This window comes from Pyxicephalus adspersus, chromosome 3 (genome assembly GCF_032062135.1).
Source record: "Pyxicephalus adspersus chromosome 3, UCB_Pads_2.0, whole genome shotgun sequence".
In the NCBI taxonomy this organism is placed as follows: Eukaryota; Metazoa; Chordata; class Amphibia; order Anura; family Pyxicephalidae; genus Pyxicephalus; species Pyxicephalus adspersus.
In genome coordinates this window covers 51,966,613-51,985,001 of record NC_092860.1, presented here as the reverse complement: position 1 = coordinate 51,985,001, position 18,389 = coordinate 51,966,613, and the positions used below count along the sequence as shown (strand labels likewise).

General features: G+C 38.6%; 1 protein-coding gene across 3 annotated transcripts in view; it reads right to left on the bottom strand.

Moving 5' to 3' along the window:
• HOOK3 (hook microtubule tethering protein 3) overlaps positions 1–15,359 on the bottom strand; it is a 43,335-nt gene extending 27,976 nt beyond the window's left edge. Inside the window, exons 1-5 of one of the 3 annotated variants that reach the window (XM_072404574.1) lie at positions 14,947–15,359; positions 6,592–6,677; positions 6,390–6,462; positions 5,256–5,306; positions 3,543–3,675 (exon numbers count right to left, since the gene is read on the bottom strand). In XM_072404574.1, the coding sequence (XP_072260675.1) occupies positions 3,543–3,675; positions 5,256–5,306; positions 6,390–6,462; positions 6,592–6,677; positions 14,947–15,003 (400 nt within the window). In that variant the 5' untranslated portion in view covers positions 15,004–15,359. The remainder of the gene's footprint in view (positions 1–3,542; positions 3,676–5,255; positions 5,307–6,389; positions 6,463–6,591; positions 6,678–14,946) is intronic. The other 2 variants (XM_072404575.1, XM_072404576.1) reach the window with 2 other exon arrangements.
• Between the last annotated feature and the right edge of the window lie 3,030 nt (positions 15,360–18,389).

The window sequence follows — 18,389 nt, the reverse complement described above, 5'->3', positions numbered from 1 at the left end:
CAGGCGCAAGATTGGGTGACGTTGATTAGGAAAAACTTACCCTTTTATGTAAAGTAAAAATTCAGAGTTTAGGTACGCTTTAAAAAAAAAAAAAATGTAATACCCAAGTCATAGGGTGCATGACCAGTGGAAAGGATTGACAAAGTAATGACATTAGGCTTGAAGTGATTCCTAGTGGGAAATGCTCTCATTGACTGGTAATTGTTACAGATCGCTCCCGGAAGAATTTCATTTGAACCAAGAATAGGCATTCCCAAACATTGTCCTATTGATATATTGATCAAATATTAACATGCCAATTTTTTTAATTGAATATTGATAGATTCAGTGTTTTATCCAATGCCTAATCTATTTAAAATATCTTATAATTTATGGTTACCTTTAAACGTGTAGCTGCAAATTTATTTTTCAGGCTCTGTAAAATACTTCCTATCCTAGGGTGGCAATGCTCCCTCACTAAACTATGTTCCAAGAGAGGACCACAGAATTTCTTCATAGTATATAGAGGGATGGTTTGTATTTTGCATAGTATATAGAGGGATGGTTTGTATTTTGCAGAACTAGACAGGGCTGATTACACCACTTGAGTTCATAGTGCAGCATTGTCAGCTAACTACAGCTACAAGATTTCATAATGCACTCACTTACCAGAGAAACATAATGCTAATTGTAAATATGGCAGACCATAAGAGAACATACAGTTAGGTTCCTAAAAAAAATGGACAGGGACAACTTTTATCTAATTTTGGTTATGTACATTACCACAATTAATTTTAAATGAAACAATGCAGTTGAGCTGCAGACTTTCAGCTTTAATTCAGTGGGTTGAACAAAAAGATTGCAAAAAATTGTGAGGAACTAAAGCCTTTTGTTTTTTTTTGTTTTTTTTTTTTACACAATCACTTCACTTCAGGGGCTGAAAATAGGATGTTCATTTCTAATATTTGGTTGAAAACCCTTTGCTGGCAATGACAGCCTGTATTCTTGAACTCATGGACATCACCAGATGCCGAGTTTCCTCCTTCTTTATGCTCTGCCAGGCTTTTACTGCAGCGGCTTTCAGTTGCTGTTTGTTTGTGGGCCTTTCTGTCCGAAGTTTAGTCTTCAACAAGTGAAATGCATGCTCAATTGGGTTCAGATCAGGTGACTGACTTGGCAATTTAAGAATATTCCACTTCTTTGCTTTAATAAACTCCTGGGTTGCTTTGGCTGTATGTTTTGGGTCATTGTCCATCTGTTTTATTGTGTTAAAAAAAGGCTTTAGGTCCTCACATTTTTATGCAATCTTTTTGTTTAACCAACTGAATTAAAGCTGAAAGTCTGCAGTTCAACTGTATCTGAGTTGTTTCATTTAAAATCAATTGTGGTAATGTATAGAACCAAAATTAGAAAAAAATTCTCTCTGTCCAAAATATTTATGGACCTAACTGTATATATATATATATATATATATATATATATATATATATATAATATTTTGTTATGAAATGTTTTGGAAGACTAAAGAAAATAGATGGTTTTGCAGACTTGTATTTTGTGGGTCTGTTTAAAATGTCAAAGTCATGGACAAGACTCTATGAATTGAGCTTTAAGAAGGTATAAGCAGGTCTACAGAAGATGAGGGTAGAACATTGTGGGAATGTTTTGTATGGAGGGTCATATATAAGTAAGGGTTGAGTTATGAAATGCTTTATTGGCAACACATAGTAATGTAAATGGGATATAAAAAAATTGAGAAGATTTTCCAAGGAGTGGCAGTACAGGAGTTGATAGAGGGTTAACTTTTAATGACAATAATAGATAATACAGGTGAGAGAGAGTAGATGAAATGCAATTAGGTCAGAAGGTCAGATTGTAGTAGGAGATGATGAAAGATCACAGCTGACATTTTCTATGGACATGAGACTGAAAAAGTACCAAATGAATTGGCCTGTGAAAAGATGGAGTTTGTGAGGGTTTCCTCCGGGTACACCGGTTTCCTCCCACATGCCAAAAACATGCAGTTAGGTTAATTGGCTTTCCCCTAAATTGGCTTTGGACTGTGTTAATGACATATGCTTATGGTGGTGACATTGGATTCAGAGCTCCTTTAGAGGGACAGTTAATAATATGTCAATAGACTTTGTAAAGAGCTGCTTCATATATATTAGCGCTATATATATACAAGATAATAATAGTAATAATGAAAATGCGATAAGTGGTTGACTATTATTATTATTATTATTATTATTAAACAGGATTTATATAGCGCCAACATATTACGCAGCGCTGTACATTAAATAGGGATTGCAAATGACAGGGCTGTATGTTTTGGGTCATTGTCCATCTGTATTATGAAACGCCTCCCAATCAATTTGGCTGCATTTAGCTGGATTTGAGCAGACAGCATGGGTCTAATTTTTTAAAGTTCTCCAAGACTGGAGAGGATACACTTTCCTAAGTGAAGCTGGGTGATCCAGCAATCCTAGAATAAATCTGGCCCAGGACTGAAAACATTTGCTAACAAATAGCAATTGAGTTTGAAGAAGTCCATTCCAGGTTTGCTCGATCACCCAGCTTCACTGATGAAAGTGTATCTTCTCCAGCTTTGGAGAGCTTTAATAAATTAGGGCTTATGTCTCTGAACACCTCAGAATTAATTTGGCTGCTTCTGTCCTGTGTCACATCATCGATAAACACTAGTGTCCCAGTGCCACTGGCAACCATGCACGCCTAAGCCATCACACTGCCTCCCCCATGTTTTACAGATAACCCACTCACTCAACCCACTGAATTAAAGCTGAAAGTCTGCAGTTCCACTGCATCTGGGTTGTTTCATTTAAAATTAATTGTGGTAATGTACAGAACCAAAATTAGAAAAAAGTTGTCTCTGTCCAAAAAGTTATCGACCTAACTCTATACTAGCATTTAATTCTTAATGTTTAAAATTTAAACTTATTCTACCATTTTCAGTTTAGCTAGAGTAAGTGGGTTACATTTTCTTTTATTTAATTTTTACCATCATTACACAATGTTCAAATTTTTGTTTGGTTTATTATATTGTGTTTATGTCAATGCTAAAAATTAACAAACAGAAATGCCTTATTTTTGAGCATCAATGGAAATGGCAAAGTTATTGCTTAACCAAGAGAAAAACTTACACTTGGTCTGGTCTAGAAGAGGAAAATGCAAATTAGTTCTGAAATGGTTAAATAAATAAATAGCTATCACCAAATGATGGCTACAAAGAATTCTCCTATTAAAAGGAAAATGCATCTTTTAGCACACTCTGCACAACCTACATGATGCAATAGTTACTTTAAAATGTGAAACAAACTTGGTCCTGTACAATCCAATGTGAAATGTATCAAGTTCAAGGTCATTTACTCTTATCGCTAGCACACACTGTCATTTTATCAGCTACCACAGCCAAAAACTACATAAATTGCAGAACATAAAAAAAAAAGCTAAAACAAACAAGTTAAAAAATGTAAGTGCAACTAAATACTTTACAAATATGCTTTTATAAAAGTATAAATGATCTAATTAATTAATAAAATTACCTTGCTTTTGTTCACATTTTACTGCACAACCTAAAATAAGCTGTAACATTCTTCCAAGTTCTGAAGCATCCGAGTGTTCCCCAACCAAACTGACATCTGGAAGTGTGAAATCATTGATCTGATGTCCCAAAATCTATAAACAGTACACATAAAAATTATTAAAGGTGACAGTTTTTCATTTTATCTTTTTTTTTAATTATTTAAAATTATACTGGTCCATTTATAACACTAAATATGCAACATGGTTTTTGGACTTTTATCCAATAAATATTGCTTCTCAAATATCTTTCCTGCAACAGGCATACATCCACAATATACCTTCACTTAAGGTGAAAGCCAGTACTGTATACATACGTCATGGACTTTGACTATGGTATTAAGGTTAAAGAATGTGAACAGTTAAAGAATATATACTGCATATATAACAAAAAAAAAAACTGGAACCTGTATTTAAATGGAAAGGATTTGACATTTTTGCTTTTTTTTTTTTTATTCCTGTGATCTGTACTTTCCTCACCTCTTCAAAACTTAAATTTATGTAAAAGTTCACACACGCAGAGATTATATATATATATATATATATATATATATATATATATATATATATACACACACACACACACACACACACACACACACACATACATACATACACACGCACACACACAACATTCTCCCCAGAGATTTTTTTTTTTTTTAAGATGTATTGGAACCCAACTTTTCAATGAGGACTCAAAAAAATAGCTGTGAGGTTACAAAAGGGGCTGGGGAGAACAGTAAAATTAAAAGGGTTTAATGCTGATCTGCCGTGATTATCTAAAGCAGCCATTCTCAATAGGTGAAACCCTAGATTTTCTTCAGAAGCGGATTTTTGACCTCTCATCAAATACTACAGTTTTTTTTTTTTGTTTGTTTGTTTTTTAAAGAAATAGACAATGACTTTTTTTTTATGCCATCTGTAAAAATGGCGTTCTGACCAAAACTGTAAGTAATCCTCCTGCTGGCCACCAATCTAAATGGCATTTTTCCTACTGTGTTTTAAAACCCTGGTTTTGCAGCGGTTGCTGGAGACCTGAAAATTATTTCAAAGGTGGAGAAAGGCTGGCCTAGAGAGTCTTCACTGGTTTCAGGCCAGTGACCTAGTAGATTGTGAAGGCAGCAAGTAAGAAATAGCAGATCTTTTATGTGGGCAGGATGTTAGCTAAGTAGCATGGAGTTTGCAGATCATTACAAATAGGCTGCATAATCTATATTTGCACTTTTCCCATTGAGTGCGGTAAGGATATATTTGTGAGCTAATTTGGAACACAGAGACTCATAAGAATTGCTCTGTGTACACACACACACTACTACTACTACTACATCTAAACACAATCACCTGTGACCAACTGGAAAATGTTAATAAATATAATGGCATAGGGAATTCCAGAAGACAGGGCAAATAACCACACATGATTACACAATACTATTACCATGCCAGGTATATTGAATTTCATTAACTTGTCAAAAACCTTTTATCAGGCAGTTACATTGCAACATAAGCAGCTTATGCAAATCTGTATGTGAACATGTAAAAAAACATGATATGATTATTACAGCTAAAACATTAAAAAATACTTATGTGATAAGTTTAACAAAACAAACAGAGTTTAGGTGATAAAGCAGCAACTGTACATTCTTGACATATTACGTTTTTCAACTTTCAGCATTTACCTCATGATTGTAGTCCAAAATACCCTTTAAAATCTTCTTTAAATTGCTGATCTGCAAAAAATAAAATAAGATGAACATGAATTGAAAATAGAAAGCTAAATAACTCTAGAATCAAAACAAAAGATGCCTAAATAAACTATGATTAATTCTTTATAACATTCTGCATAGATGGTTTACTATACAACTATTTTAGGATTGCAGAGTGTGTAAGAACTCAACGGAATCTTTGGGCAACATCAGAACTACCTTCCAAGGAAACAAAGAACTTGTTTTTACACGAGGGCTAAACACATTTCTTTTACATGTAAAAGGTGAAGGACACAAAGGACAACACCTGTTGATTTAAACATAAACCTTTGGCTAAATCTTCAACCTATATGCAGCCAAGAAAATGGATTATTGCAAGACTTAAGATCCTCAACTTGATAGGTCTAGCTAGCTAATCAGCTGCATGGTTGGCCCGTATTCAGCACCTGTAATACTTCCAAAGTAGACTTATTTAGTTCATGTAAATATACACACAAATTTTAAACATACAAACTGGCATTTTTTTTATTTTGCATACACTCTCGATGTATTGACATTTCAGGGCAACACACCAAAAATGCATGTATGCAAGGCCTATTTTAAGCAATGCTCCAAAATGCAAAGCATTTGAGTGATCAGAAATAATGAATTTTCTAGTGTACATTCAAATTCCGGAGGGAACAAACCCACATCCATGTGGTTTTTAAAAATAAATCAATTTAATCACTGAATATTATAATTGGTAAGCTTGACAAAATGAAGCAATCCTGCAGTCTTGATTTACATTCCACCTATTTAAGATTAAAATACAAATCCAAAAAATATTTTGGCTATAGTGTGGCTCCAGCTGGTAATGTTTCAGGCACATTGGTTTTCTGTTTATTTCAAATGCCCAAATGCAAAAAAACAAAAACTATGGGACCTATTTATCATATTTTTCACGCAAAATCCTCAAAACTTTTACACAAGACTGACACACTTTTCCTGCTGGCTACAACTATAAAAGTAAGAATCTTGGGCGAAAATGGAGTATATACATACTGCTTAGTGTTAGAGTATGCATGCATGAGAGAGAATCTAAGACTACAAACTGTGAAGTAGATATACCTTGAGCCTCCAGTTGTCTCCCACATCTGTTTTAATCCTGTTTAACCAGTTTTCATCAAAGTATGCCGGGTCACTGTCAAGATAAAATAAATAAAAAGACACAATCTTTAAAATGCAGTGTAAAAATGCTATCATGCATTTTTCAATGCATATTCTATACAGCTATTGAATGTATTGTTTTATTCAGAAGGTATTTTCTTACATTTTTTGGAGGACCATGGCCATTGCTACACCGCTTGTAAGGTCTTCTACTGTCTTGCATGGTGCATCTATGTGAAACGTCTGTATCTAGAAATTAGAAAAAAAATGTTACACTCAAATATTTTCATTATACATATTAGTGTAGTTTAAACTGGCATGCCAATCAAGTCCATTTTAGAGCATGCAGATGACAGGACAGCATTTGGGTGCAGGTTCATATGTCAGGAGAAATAATTGATGGTTCACAGATATGTAATTTACAAATTTCTGTAGGATATCAGTTGTTGATTTTTTAATAAAAATAGCACAATAGAATGGACTTTAACATGGAAAAGTAAAAAGAATACCGAAAACTACCGGGTGGCCAGGATCATAGCTGGGAATATGACCAGAAGACCACCCTATACCCAAAAACATAGAAAAGGTCAAGTGCTGACTCAGTCCACCAGAATTTAATTATATAATAAAGAAAGTAATTCTCTGCTGCGTATCTTCTCTCAATAAAATAAGTGATGATTTACTTAAAATGATCAAATTGTAAAAAAGCAAATTCCTGTCTAATGTTTCATCTGCATGACTGGGTATGCCACACTGTGATGCGGCCTCATTTACGAGAGATTCATGGTAAAGCTGTCCTAAGATGCTGAGCACATCAGTAATAACATGAGATGGCATGGTATGCTGTCACCTAAAAGCTGTGCATGTCTCTACAACGTGTGTCATGATGAAACATAAAGCAAACGGAAAATGAAGTACAGCTTGTGCATGGTCTTGTGTAATCACCACTGCCTCCCACATGAATGCCGACTATCACAATACATCAAACAACTAGTTAGTGATGTCTGTGGGAATCATAGCAAAAAAGTACAAAGACTCCGTGTTGTATCATTATGTACAATGCAGGGAAAGACGTAATACCTAAAAGAGGACCTGTCACACCATGTCCTTTATAACATAATTCTAAAAACTAACAACTACACCACAAATGCACCTTTACATGAAAAACATTATATCTACTACATACATTTTATAACTATTTCATAGGAAAAACATTTTTTTCTATTTCGTTGAATAAAAAAAACAAACCCATACAAAAAAACTAAAATATGCCATAAAGGTTTAAAAAGAGGAGCAACATTTGATTCATTACTCTTCTTTACCAAATGATGTTCTCCATCCAAGACAGCCAGAAGAATAGGCACAATGATGAGCTGTTTTCTCAGTTACTTTGCTATCTCCTCCTTTTAGCATGCTCCTTGTAAGCATTCAAACTCATTGGGATCTTTCTAGCTGCTAACATGTCCCACACCTAGGCTTTATGTGAAATGTATACAATTGTTTCTGCAAATGTTTAAACAGCAAACATTGAATAGGTTTTGCATGGTGGATTTAAACCATAGGTGGTGGACAAAATGCAGATGTCAAGGGAAGAACAGTGAAGCACCTCAAAAAGAGATTCTCCAGAAATGATCTTGGCTACCTGTAAGGGTGACATTCTTCCCACTGGCCAGCAATGTAAGGGGCATTCTTCCTACTGACTACCACACTAATGTACTGTGAGCTGCGGATAAAGATAATATAGAAGGGGTTCTCTGAAGACCTGAACGTTATTGCAAGGGGTTCCCCCACACTGAAAGAGGTCAAGAAATGCTTCTCTAGAGAAACAAACACTGCATGTATTTAAAGTTTTTTGTTTTTTACCTTCTCTTCTTATATTGCCACCCTCTCACAACCATTCATCCTTTCATTACTTTTTATTTTGTGAGCTAATTGGAACACATGAAAAAAAGCTTTCAAGCCAAGCTCAGAGAATATGCTAGGGTCACGGTCCTCCACCGAAATGGCCATGAGGGACCAGAGCAATGACAAAGCAGTACCGTGCACTAGCCTAGTATTCCCTAGTGAGGCAACCAATCCCTTGTTCTCTAGTAATGATGAGATAGCTTTGCAGGGTAGCAGCATAGATGAAACAACAATCTGTAACAGGACTGGTATACAGCTCCCTGTACCATGTTGTAATAATTATCATGTTTTGGAGTAGGAAAGCTATACCAAAATCAAAATCATACTCTGCAGTGCAAGGACAGTATAAATACAGGAAATATAAAATAGCAAGCTACCCTGCAAATTTCACATTGTGTATACAATTTACAGAGCAAAGCAGGTATCAAGTATCATTATCACCTAGATGAGGTTTATCGGTCATGTCCCGAAACATTCCAGCTTCCTGTTCTTTGTGGATATCCCATGACACATGAAATACGCATAAACTGATAAAGTGTAAAAACAAGAAAACTGCCCTTGACAACTGTATCGTGTATCTGGTATTTGAGAGGATTACCAGTTTCATAAGCAATACGTTACATGCTATATTGCCAATCTGACAACACAAGCACAACGAGGCAGCTGTGACTCAGAAAAATGTGATCTCATGACAATATGTAGACATCCGACACTGTCACTAGCTGGCAAAGACCAAGCAGACTGAATACTTCCCATAATTACATGCACTTGTCATCAGCCTTATAGCACTTTGCTATGAAAGCATTTAGCAGTAGTCAGGGTGCAAATACTGCCAAACTCCAAGGACCTGTTACCATACACACAGAAAATACATAGGTACACGCTCAAAAGAAAAACTCTATCCAATACTAATTTTTCAGTTTTTGTTGGGCAGAGCAAGGATACATCATCCTTTTCTTTTATAATTTTGCAAACCTACCACAGACCTGTAACAAGGGACTTGCTTTCTTGGATAGAGATTCTGTGATTGTTAAAGCTGAACTCTAGGGAAAACACTTACTCTTGCAGTTGAGCTACTAACGGTATCCACCAAACCTCCCATCCAGCAGCTCAAGGTTGTGGATGTGTTCTCAGCAGGTGAGAGGATTTTTCATTGTCCAAGAAAGGATTTCCCAGTACTTTAGTGAGATTTCCTTAGTTCCTCTTTTGTTTTATAAGACAGGAAATGGAAAAAAAAATATTCTTGAAAGGAGGAGCAATAGGGGGAACTGTGATCAATTAGTACACAAGAAGAAAGCTTTGGCATTTCACACGTTAGCAAACTAAGGACAGTGTGGTGAAGGGAACCTGTAGTACACCCTTACATAGTGTGGACAATGGTAAGGGAGACCTGTAGTACACCCTTACATAGTGCCGACAATGGTAAAGGAGACCTGTAGTACACCCTTACATAGTACGGACAGTGGTGAAGGGGACCTGTAGTACACCCTTACATAGTACGGACAATGGTAAAAGAGACCTGTAGTACACCCTTACATAGTACTGATATTGGTGAAGGGGACCTGTAGTACACCCTTACATAGTACGGACAGTGGTGAAAGGACCTGTAGTACACCCTTACATAGTGCCTCATGACTGATAGAACTAGAAAACTCCAAGGTGAGCCAACAAGAAAAGAAGCTTTAAGACAACTGCATAAAAAGGCTATAAAAAATATACAGTTAATGAACTTTATCCAATGCTACATGATTTAAAAAAAAAATAAGTTTACACATTCTTGAATAAGCACTCACTCACTTTTCTTTTTCTCTAAATTAAAGTAAAAATGTATGTATATTTCCCTATAGTAATGAGTTATATGGATAACTCCAGACAATACTTTTAAATTTGGAGTGTGTGGGGGAAGGTTGTTATCGGTGTGCCCATACTACGTTAACAGGACAGGAAACAATATTTCTATAACTGACCAAAGACAGCAAGAAAAACACAACAGGAGGTTATTAGCATCTTCATAAAATTCATTGCTACCCATGACCTTAGAATCAGTAGGGAGAAACCATATCCTTGAATCTATTTTCAATCTAAACTGAAAAAAAAACAAAAAAAAACAAAACATATCTACCTACGTTTCTCTAAAATCATCAATAATCTTCATTACAGTCAAAGAAGTGACAGACAGACAGTCTACAACCGGCTACAAGGTAAGCTATCAGGAATCTTTAACATTTAAAGAATTTTTCCTCAGATGGAATGTGGTTTCCTAATGAACACACAACCCTCTTCTCATCTCAGACGACATACTGGATGTAAAAACACACAATTTCCTTTCCAAGGTCTAGACTTTGCTGCTGCTGTCCAGTACTTATTTGAAAAAAAGTCTCCTGGAGTTTTACTCAAGCAGTTCTCCGCCACAATTCTAGTTACACCGAAATTATTTGAACAGTTGTAATCCATTTTTTTACCGATGTTTGTATGACGATACATAGAGCAATCTAAGGGCAGTCTGCAGCTTCCATAAACATAAGACTGGAGTACTTTAAAACGGTTAAGTTGTTTAAGTATTTTCCAGCATTCTGGAGGTCACAAAACCCACAACCATCAAAAAAATGCACGTTAAAATAATCTACTAAATGCCTACAAAAACCATTTCCAAACCACCTATGACAACTCTCAGAATTTGAAACATAAAACCCACACGGTTCACAAGTCTGTCTGCCCAACACAAATTAATTCTCAACAATGCTAGATTCACATATTTTTAAATGTTAAAAAATGTTTTCTTTTTTTATTTTATGTATTTTCTCCCAGATGACCTTTATTAATGTTTCCTTCGTAATGTCACACATTCAATTAAGACTGAAGCACAAAACAGGGTTTGGTTTCCTGTATTACAATACCACAAGGCAGATAAAGTACACAACAACATGAGAAAATTTAATGAATACACAAAGCAGCACTTCTATTAGGGGTTTGATTAAAAAAAAAAAAACAATAAAATGAGCAGGGCACATTGAAAAGATCATTCCTCCAAATATCTGCAAGGTATTTTTCTGACTGCAGGTGCAGAGATGTGGCACCAGCAGCACAAGAGAGACCTGTGCGGGGCCCACCACCACTGTTCTCCCCACTTTTAAAACCCTAAACCCAAATGTAGGTCAGAGGAGAAAAAAAAAAAAGAACACTTCATTTTACCGAAACTGATGACACATCCTGTATAGGAACAGTCAGCGTTACTCTTTCCAATTTCGTTTTGGCACAGTTGTTCTCCTTACAGGGCTTTCGTCATCAAAAGCAACAGGAAATCAAAGTTTTCCAGAAGTTAACTTTCTTACTTAAAGTCAACTACTTTATTATAAGAAATAAAAAAAAACACACACACACTGCAATAGTTTATTTTCCTGTTTTGTCTAGGTGGTAATAATTAAGGTGAAATACCTACCTTCCTCTTTGTTTACCCAGGACCCCACTCCTAGCTGCTCTCTGATACTGCTAGTATCCAGGTTGGCCCTCAGTGTCCTTGTGTACAATAGACGGACTAATGTGTGAGAAATGTGTGTATTATTACACTGCATCAAACATCACACGTGTTTGCGAGTTGCATTGCTATTCATCCTAGTCGTAATACACGACTCGAGGCAACAAGGGTTTAGTTGGGTACCAGTCACCAGCCACAGCTGCTAATATCCAGAAATAATGATCATATTCAACAGAAGCCTTGCTTAGTGCTCAGAATCCGAATGCAGTCTAAAGATCATTTATGTGAAGCTATAAAACGGAGCTAATCTGCTGATAATTTTCACATATATGGCATAAACTGCACCTGTTTTAAATACTTATGGCCTGCAGGGGTAAAAGTAGCTGTACATGTTCCAATTTGGCCTTCACACAACCTCTTCTTGCATTCAGGCCATTTAATATATTTAACAAACATCCATTAGCTTAAATATTGAGAGATTCAGCATGACCCTACTGTGTACAAAATCTTGTTTTTAAAAAAGTGAGCAAAATTCAATGGTAAGAGGCAACCAACAGGTATTTATGTCTGACACAAATGCCTCATATAATGTGAAATCTGAATGGTTGCCATACATTACTACTTTAATTTAAGCCTAATTTATTTGCTCTGGTATTACACTTATTCTTTATCATACTGCAGAGTTAGGCTGCATACACACGTGTAATATTTGTCGTTGCAAAGGATCTTTCACCATTCTTTCCAACGACAAACGACTGCACGATGCATAAACCAGTGCTGTACATACATCACCGTCCTGCCCTATGGAGAGGGGGACAACGACGAAGCGGCACCCCGCTGCGCGTGCTCCCCTCGCACTTAAGATTGTTTGTCGTCCATCGTCTGTGGATCCGACGGGCGCTGTACACATGCCAGATTCTCATCCGATATCGACCCTGAGCTGATTATCAGACGAGAACCATTACAGGTGTGTACGTAGCCTTATCCTAGCCTGGATTTAACCTTTCAGCCTCCTGTAGGGCCATCTTCTGGGCTCAGACTTTCAATGTACATAGCTCCATAGAACCCTAGAAGAGGCTATAATGGGCAACCAGTGCAATGAAGATCAGCAGGTCCAGAGGTAATCACGGACATGATTTCGAAGTAAGTATGCAGGGAAGATGAATGACTTTTAAGGCCCACTGTAGGCCTCCATGTTACTATTATACAAATGAATGTTCCTTAATTTACAATAACACACCAATGGGTGCCAACAGACCAGCACTGCATCACCACACACTGTGTTAAAAAAAAGTGCAGGTCCAGTTTTTGTTTTGTTGCCAACTGTTAACAGTCCATTCTAAATGGCATTGTTTGTTACTGTTCATATAACACAGCACAATGTAATGAATAAGCCCAATGATATCAAATATAACAATTGAATAACTATTGTTTGCATAGACAACCTAATCTATGACAATCTTTATTACATAAAGGACAATGTAAACCTCCTATCATTGACTGGCATAATCAAACAAGTAGAAAGCATTTACCACAAGAAACCTATTCTGATTAGATAAGGAGAGAAACTGGACTAGACTGCCAGCCAGCAATCATAGAAAGGCAGACAAATGGCAGGATCATTGTTTGTGTCAGGCAGACAGCAGTCTCACACATTAGGTGTTTCCTAGAAGAAACCAATGAGATACAGTGAATGGCTGACAACCAGAACAATAGAACAAAGTAACAATGACCTGAACTGCTCAGATCATCATCCTAAATTATGACTTGTTCTACAGATAGGGAACCATCTACACTAAAAGATGGAAAAGAATTTAAATGATGGGTCCACCTTGATATAATTCTGATCTCAGCATGCCGAGTTCAGGGTTACCTTACCCAACATAAATCTGGTATCAGTAGCCATATTTGTATAGGAATGCAAAGAAAAACAAAGATTTCCTAATGTCTGTCCACATTTTATGTTAGATTGGCAGCCGCTTGGTTTCTTGTACAGCATTTGCAGACTTGACAATGGGCGGCAGTGAGGGGTACTGAAGCACTTCCTGCCACCCCCCAATTATTCTCTATGGGGATCTCGGAGATAGGTGCTGCATGGAGTCTACCACTGGGCAGTGGCAAACTGGCATAAGGGAATGGTAACCACACCGCATCCTCACTGCCAGTCCAATCATAGCATAAGGCCTGTCCTGCAGACATTAGAGAATATCTGAATATCCAAAATATCCGATGACAGTCTAGTCCGCGCTGAAGATGACACAACCCAGAATTTCATCCATTAATAAAGCTGAACCTTCACCTGAAACACAACCTTCAGAACAACCAGACAGTTCACTCATATCTCCGCTGAACAATTTGAAATCTTCATAACTAAGTTACCCAACCATTTTGTGCCTCCATCCATCAGACATTTCCTCTCCGGCTGTGGATGGAATCTGATGCTAAATAACGGGCGCTGCTCTATACACACCCATCAATAAACCTCACACACCTTTAGGATTTTGAAACCATGTTATGAACTGCCCATCAAGCAATGCCTTCCATGATACAGGAACGAGTAACTGGCGGAAAAAAGTTTGTTGCCTAAAAAATATTTGGTTGGCCTGTTTCCTCTAAACGTTAAGTGAACACAAACATTTCTCTGTGGTCATATAAGCAGCAAGGCATGGGTTGGTGTGTATGGTTAGCATTGAAGGAATGGCACCAAGATTTAAATGTGCAGCATTGAGAATGGGGCAGCGTGCCGGGATGGGTGGCCCATTGGGCATTAAATGATTAGCATGGCACATATATCGGTGTGTTTATATACACTGTATGATCACGTCTCTAAGTCTTCCATTGCCACCTACTCACCGGTGACCTGAACCCTGGCGGTCTTACATACAATCCAAGATCTACTGATTGGCAGGAATATGGATTCCACAGGATCCCCCAGAACAATGGAAACCTGCTGGGGTCCTGTAATGTGAACACGTAGGGCCCCGACATTGCTGTAAAGGGACATGGGTTTGTAGGCTATAAACAAGCTGATGACACCGGTCCCCACAGACAGCAGGCTGGCATGCCATGGCAATGTGTGGGGTGCCCAGCACTGGGCCTCTCATAGCCTGGGGGGAGGGAGAGCCCTGCCACACTTACCCACGTCAACAGACTCTCACATAGATCCACCCGGTCCAGGCTCTCCACGTTTAACATCCTCTCCTCAGTCCGCTAGCCGCTGTTCCGCCAAGTGATAGCCTGCCGCCGGGTATGTGCGGTCACATGGAGTGTACGGGGCGCTGACCGGGCTCTCCCGTTACACGGCGCTATGTGTCCGCACACTGGATGACGTGGACCGAGGCTGTGTGAGAGGGGGGTGGGTGCTGCTACGCCCGGCTCTGGGCGGGATTCTTGTTCTATTCCTCCGGTGTAGTCCTGCGTGTTAGGTCCGGTTGAGGCGGGGTCTGCCCGGTAGTGTATATTTCCCCACACGGTGGGCCCGTGTGTGTGCCGCTCCTGCTTTGGCTGGGGGATGGGTGGTCGGTCTCCTCCTCTTCCCCCTGTCTGTGGGTGATAGAGGCACAGCTGACACCCAGCGCTCACTGCGCACAATCACAGCATCCAGCACCGGATATTTGGCCGGGCTCCTCTGCTGGAATATACTGTACACAATACCATATACTGTACACAATACTATACATAATGTACACAATACCGTATATACTATATACAGTACACAATACAATATACTGTACACAATACTATATATAATGTACACAATACCATATATACTATATACAGTACACAATACAACAATACCACATATACAGTACACAATACCATATACTGTACACAATACCACATATACAGTACACAATACCATATACTGTACACAATACCACATATAATATATACAGTACACAATACAATATACTGTACACAATACCACATATACTGTACACAATACCATATACTGTACACAATACCACATATACTATATACAGTACACAATACCACATTATAATATACCACAATATACTGTACACAATACCTCATACATGTCATAGCCGGTACAGCTGGACGTGTTATATGGAGCTGGGGGCTAATACTTCTGACAGGGTTTTTTAAAGTCTACGTGATCTCAGAAATTTCACTTTACATAAAAGGGTAGACAACCCTTTTATGAAAGGTAAAAATTCCATTTTTTTTGTTTGTTTTTTAAAAAAGGGTGCAGCACAGCCCCCCTAATTGGAGTGCAAAGCCAAAGCAGGATACCCACATCACGCATCCCGGGAGACTCTAGGGTGCTCCTTCTGCGCATGCCTGAGTATCTCGGGCATGCACAGAGGAGCCTTCTCCCGCAAAGAAAAACATTGTAGATCAGCAAGTTGTTTTCTCATCCTACGTCACCCAATCTCACGCCTGGGTCAGGTGAGGTAGGAAGAGACGAAGATGGCGGCGCCTGGGGCGACGCAGGACCCGATGCAGGACACCCTGGATATATCAGACTGCCCTGCGGGATTGATGGTAAGTGTTTTTTTTTGTTTTTGCAGTTTTCAGTTTAGTTTCTCTTTAATGCACAGCACCCAGCACATACTCCAGAACAGCCTTTCTCACCCTTTACCCCTAAGAAACCCCTAAAATACTTTTCAAGCTTTGAGGGGCCCCTACAAAACCAATTTATTAGGAGCTAATGGGGAAAAAACTCCTAAATGCCCTCTTACAGTAGTGCTTCAATACCATCTTTATAAAAAGTTCATTAAAGTCATACAGTTGGCTCTACCAAGTGGTGTCAGTGCCACAACTATGCAGACATCATCAAATAAAAGGTCAATCAGCTGCAGTACAAGGAACCCCTCGCAACCTCTGCAGGAACTCTGCATTAGAACCCTTGAAATAAATTTTGGCCCAATAAAATGAATTCAATGAGGGTCATTGGGAAGAATGCTCAATTAATCTTTACCATGTTGGTCAAACACAGCTCTTCTAGACAGCCATGTACCATGGAACCATGGTTGAGAATGGCTGTTCCGACCCTTGGGTTTCGTAGAACCTTGGTTGAGAATGTCTCCTCTATACCAGCGGTCGTCAACCGGTGAGAAAATTTTGGTGGTCCGCGGCTCTGGCGGGTGCACCCCCGAGTGCAGTCAGGAGAAGGACCCCGCTGGATGGACGCACCATCCAGAGTCACGGACCATGTCTCCCGGAGACATCGCAGGCTCAGGGAGGTGGATGGGTTGTGTCTTTAGACTCAGGATGGGAGAGTGGGCAGGTTCTGGCATCATGTTGTCACTATTGGGGAAGTTTAAGTGGCACTCGTCTCCCTGCGCATGCACAGTCCGGAGCCAGTAAATTTAGTGGTCCGCCAGTCGGAAAAGGTTGGCGACCACTGCTCTAAAGAGGAGGCACAATCCATAAAGCTGTACACATGGATCTTTAGTTCACTGAATATGGCACTCACTTTTTTAAGCTAAGTATCCTTATTCTGGTGTATTGGTTTTGTAAAAAGTAGAGTATGTCAAGTACAGTATGGTGTGGAAAGCAGTATTTAGGAGTGTGTAATACACAAGATAGCTTTTAGAGTGGACTGTTAAGTAATCTACAGCATAGCAAACAATAAAGCAACCTGTAGTACACAATGTGCTGTCCCTACGTTGGTGGTTACAAGTGGAAGGATGATGACTACTTTTATTGGTGGATATTGGGAAGAAGGAAGAACTTATGTTAAAAGCCAATTTTAGGAACAATATCTCCTTACATTCTGGTATCAGGAGCCCCATCACTGCCCCAATGTTGGTGTCTGTGAAAATAGAAATGCCCCTACATTAGTGCCCCTGGGAGCAGGAGAACTCCTTACCTTGGTGTCACTGGAAGTAGAAATGTCCCACCATTACTGATAGTCGGAGAGAGAATCCACCAGCATTGGCATTAGTGAAATTAAAAATGGCCATCAGTGGTCTCTGTAAAAGCAGGAATACTGCACCATTGTCATAGTGTCATTGAAAATAAGGAATAACCCAGGATTGGTGCCTGTGGAAGTAGGAATGCGCCTCCATATTGGTGTCAGTTATAGAAGGAATCCTGATGCATTGTTATCTGTGGGGGAAGAATGTCCAAGCATTGATGGTAGTAAGAATGCCTCAACATTGTTTCCAGTGGTAATAGGAATGCCCCAGCATTATTTGGGGGAGACATGCCCTAGCATTGTGTCAGTGGGAGCAGTGATATATCAGTATTTGTGTCAAGGGAACCAGTAATCCCCCCCAAACTGATGTCAGAGGGAGCTGGAATTTTTAACAGGCAGTGAGTTCCTTGTATCACATTGGCAGCTCTGGCTCAGTCAAGTTTGTACATTGTATTGTCACTGTCGGGAAGGAGTTCATGACCATGATGGACATATACAGATACTTTCAGATATGACTGATCTACCAGACAATGTCTATACAGGCATGGCTGGAAGGGAGATTAATATAATAGAGATGGCAGATTTCATGTTAGTTTCAAAAACCACAAGCTTTAAAATATAAGCAAATTAATGGCTACCTAGTTTTTTTTGTTTTGTTTTGTTTGTACTTTTTATTGTACACAGATCTTTGCAATTG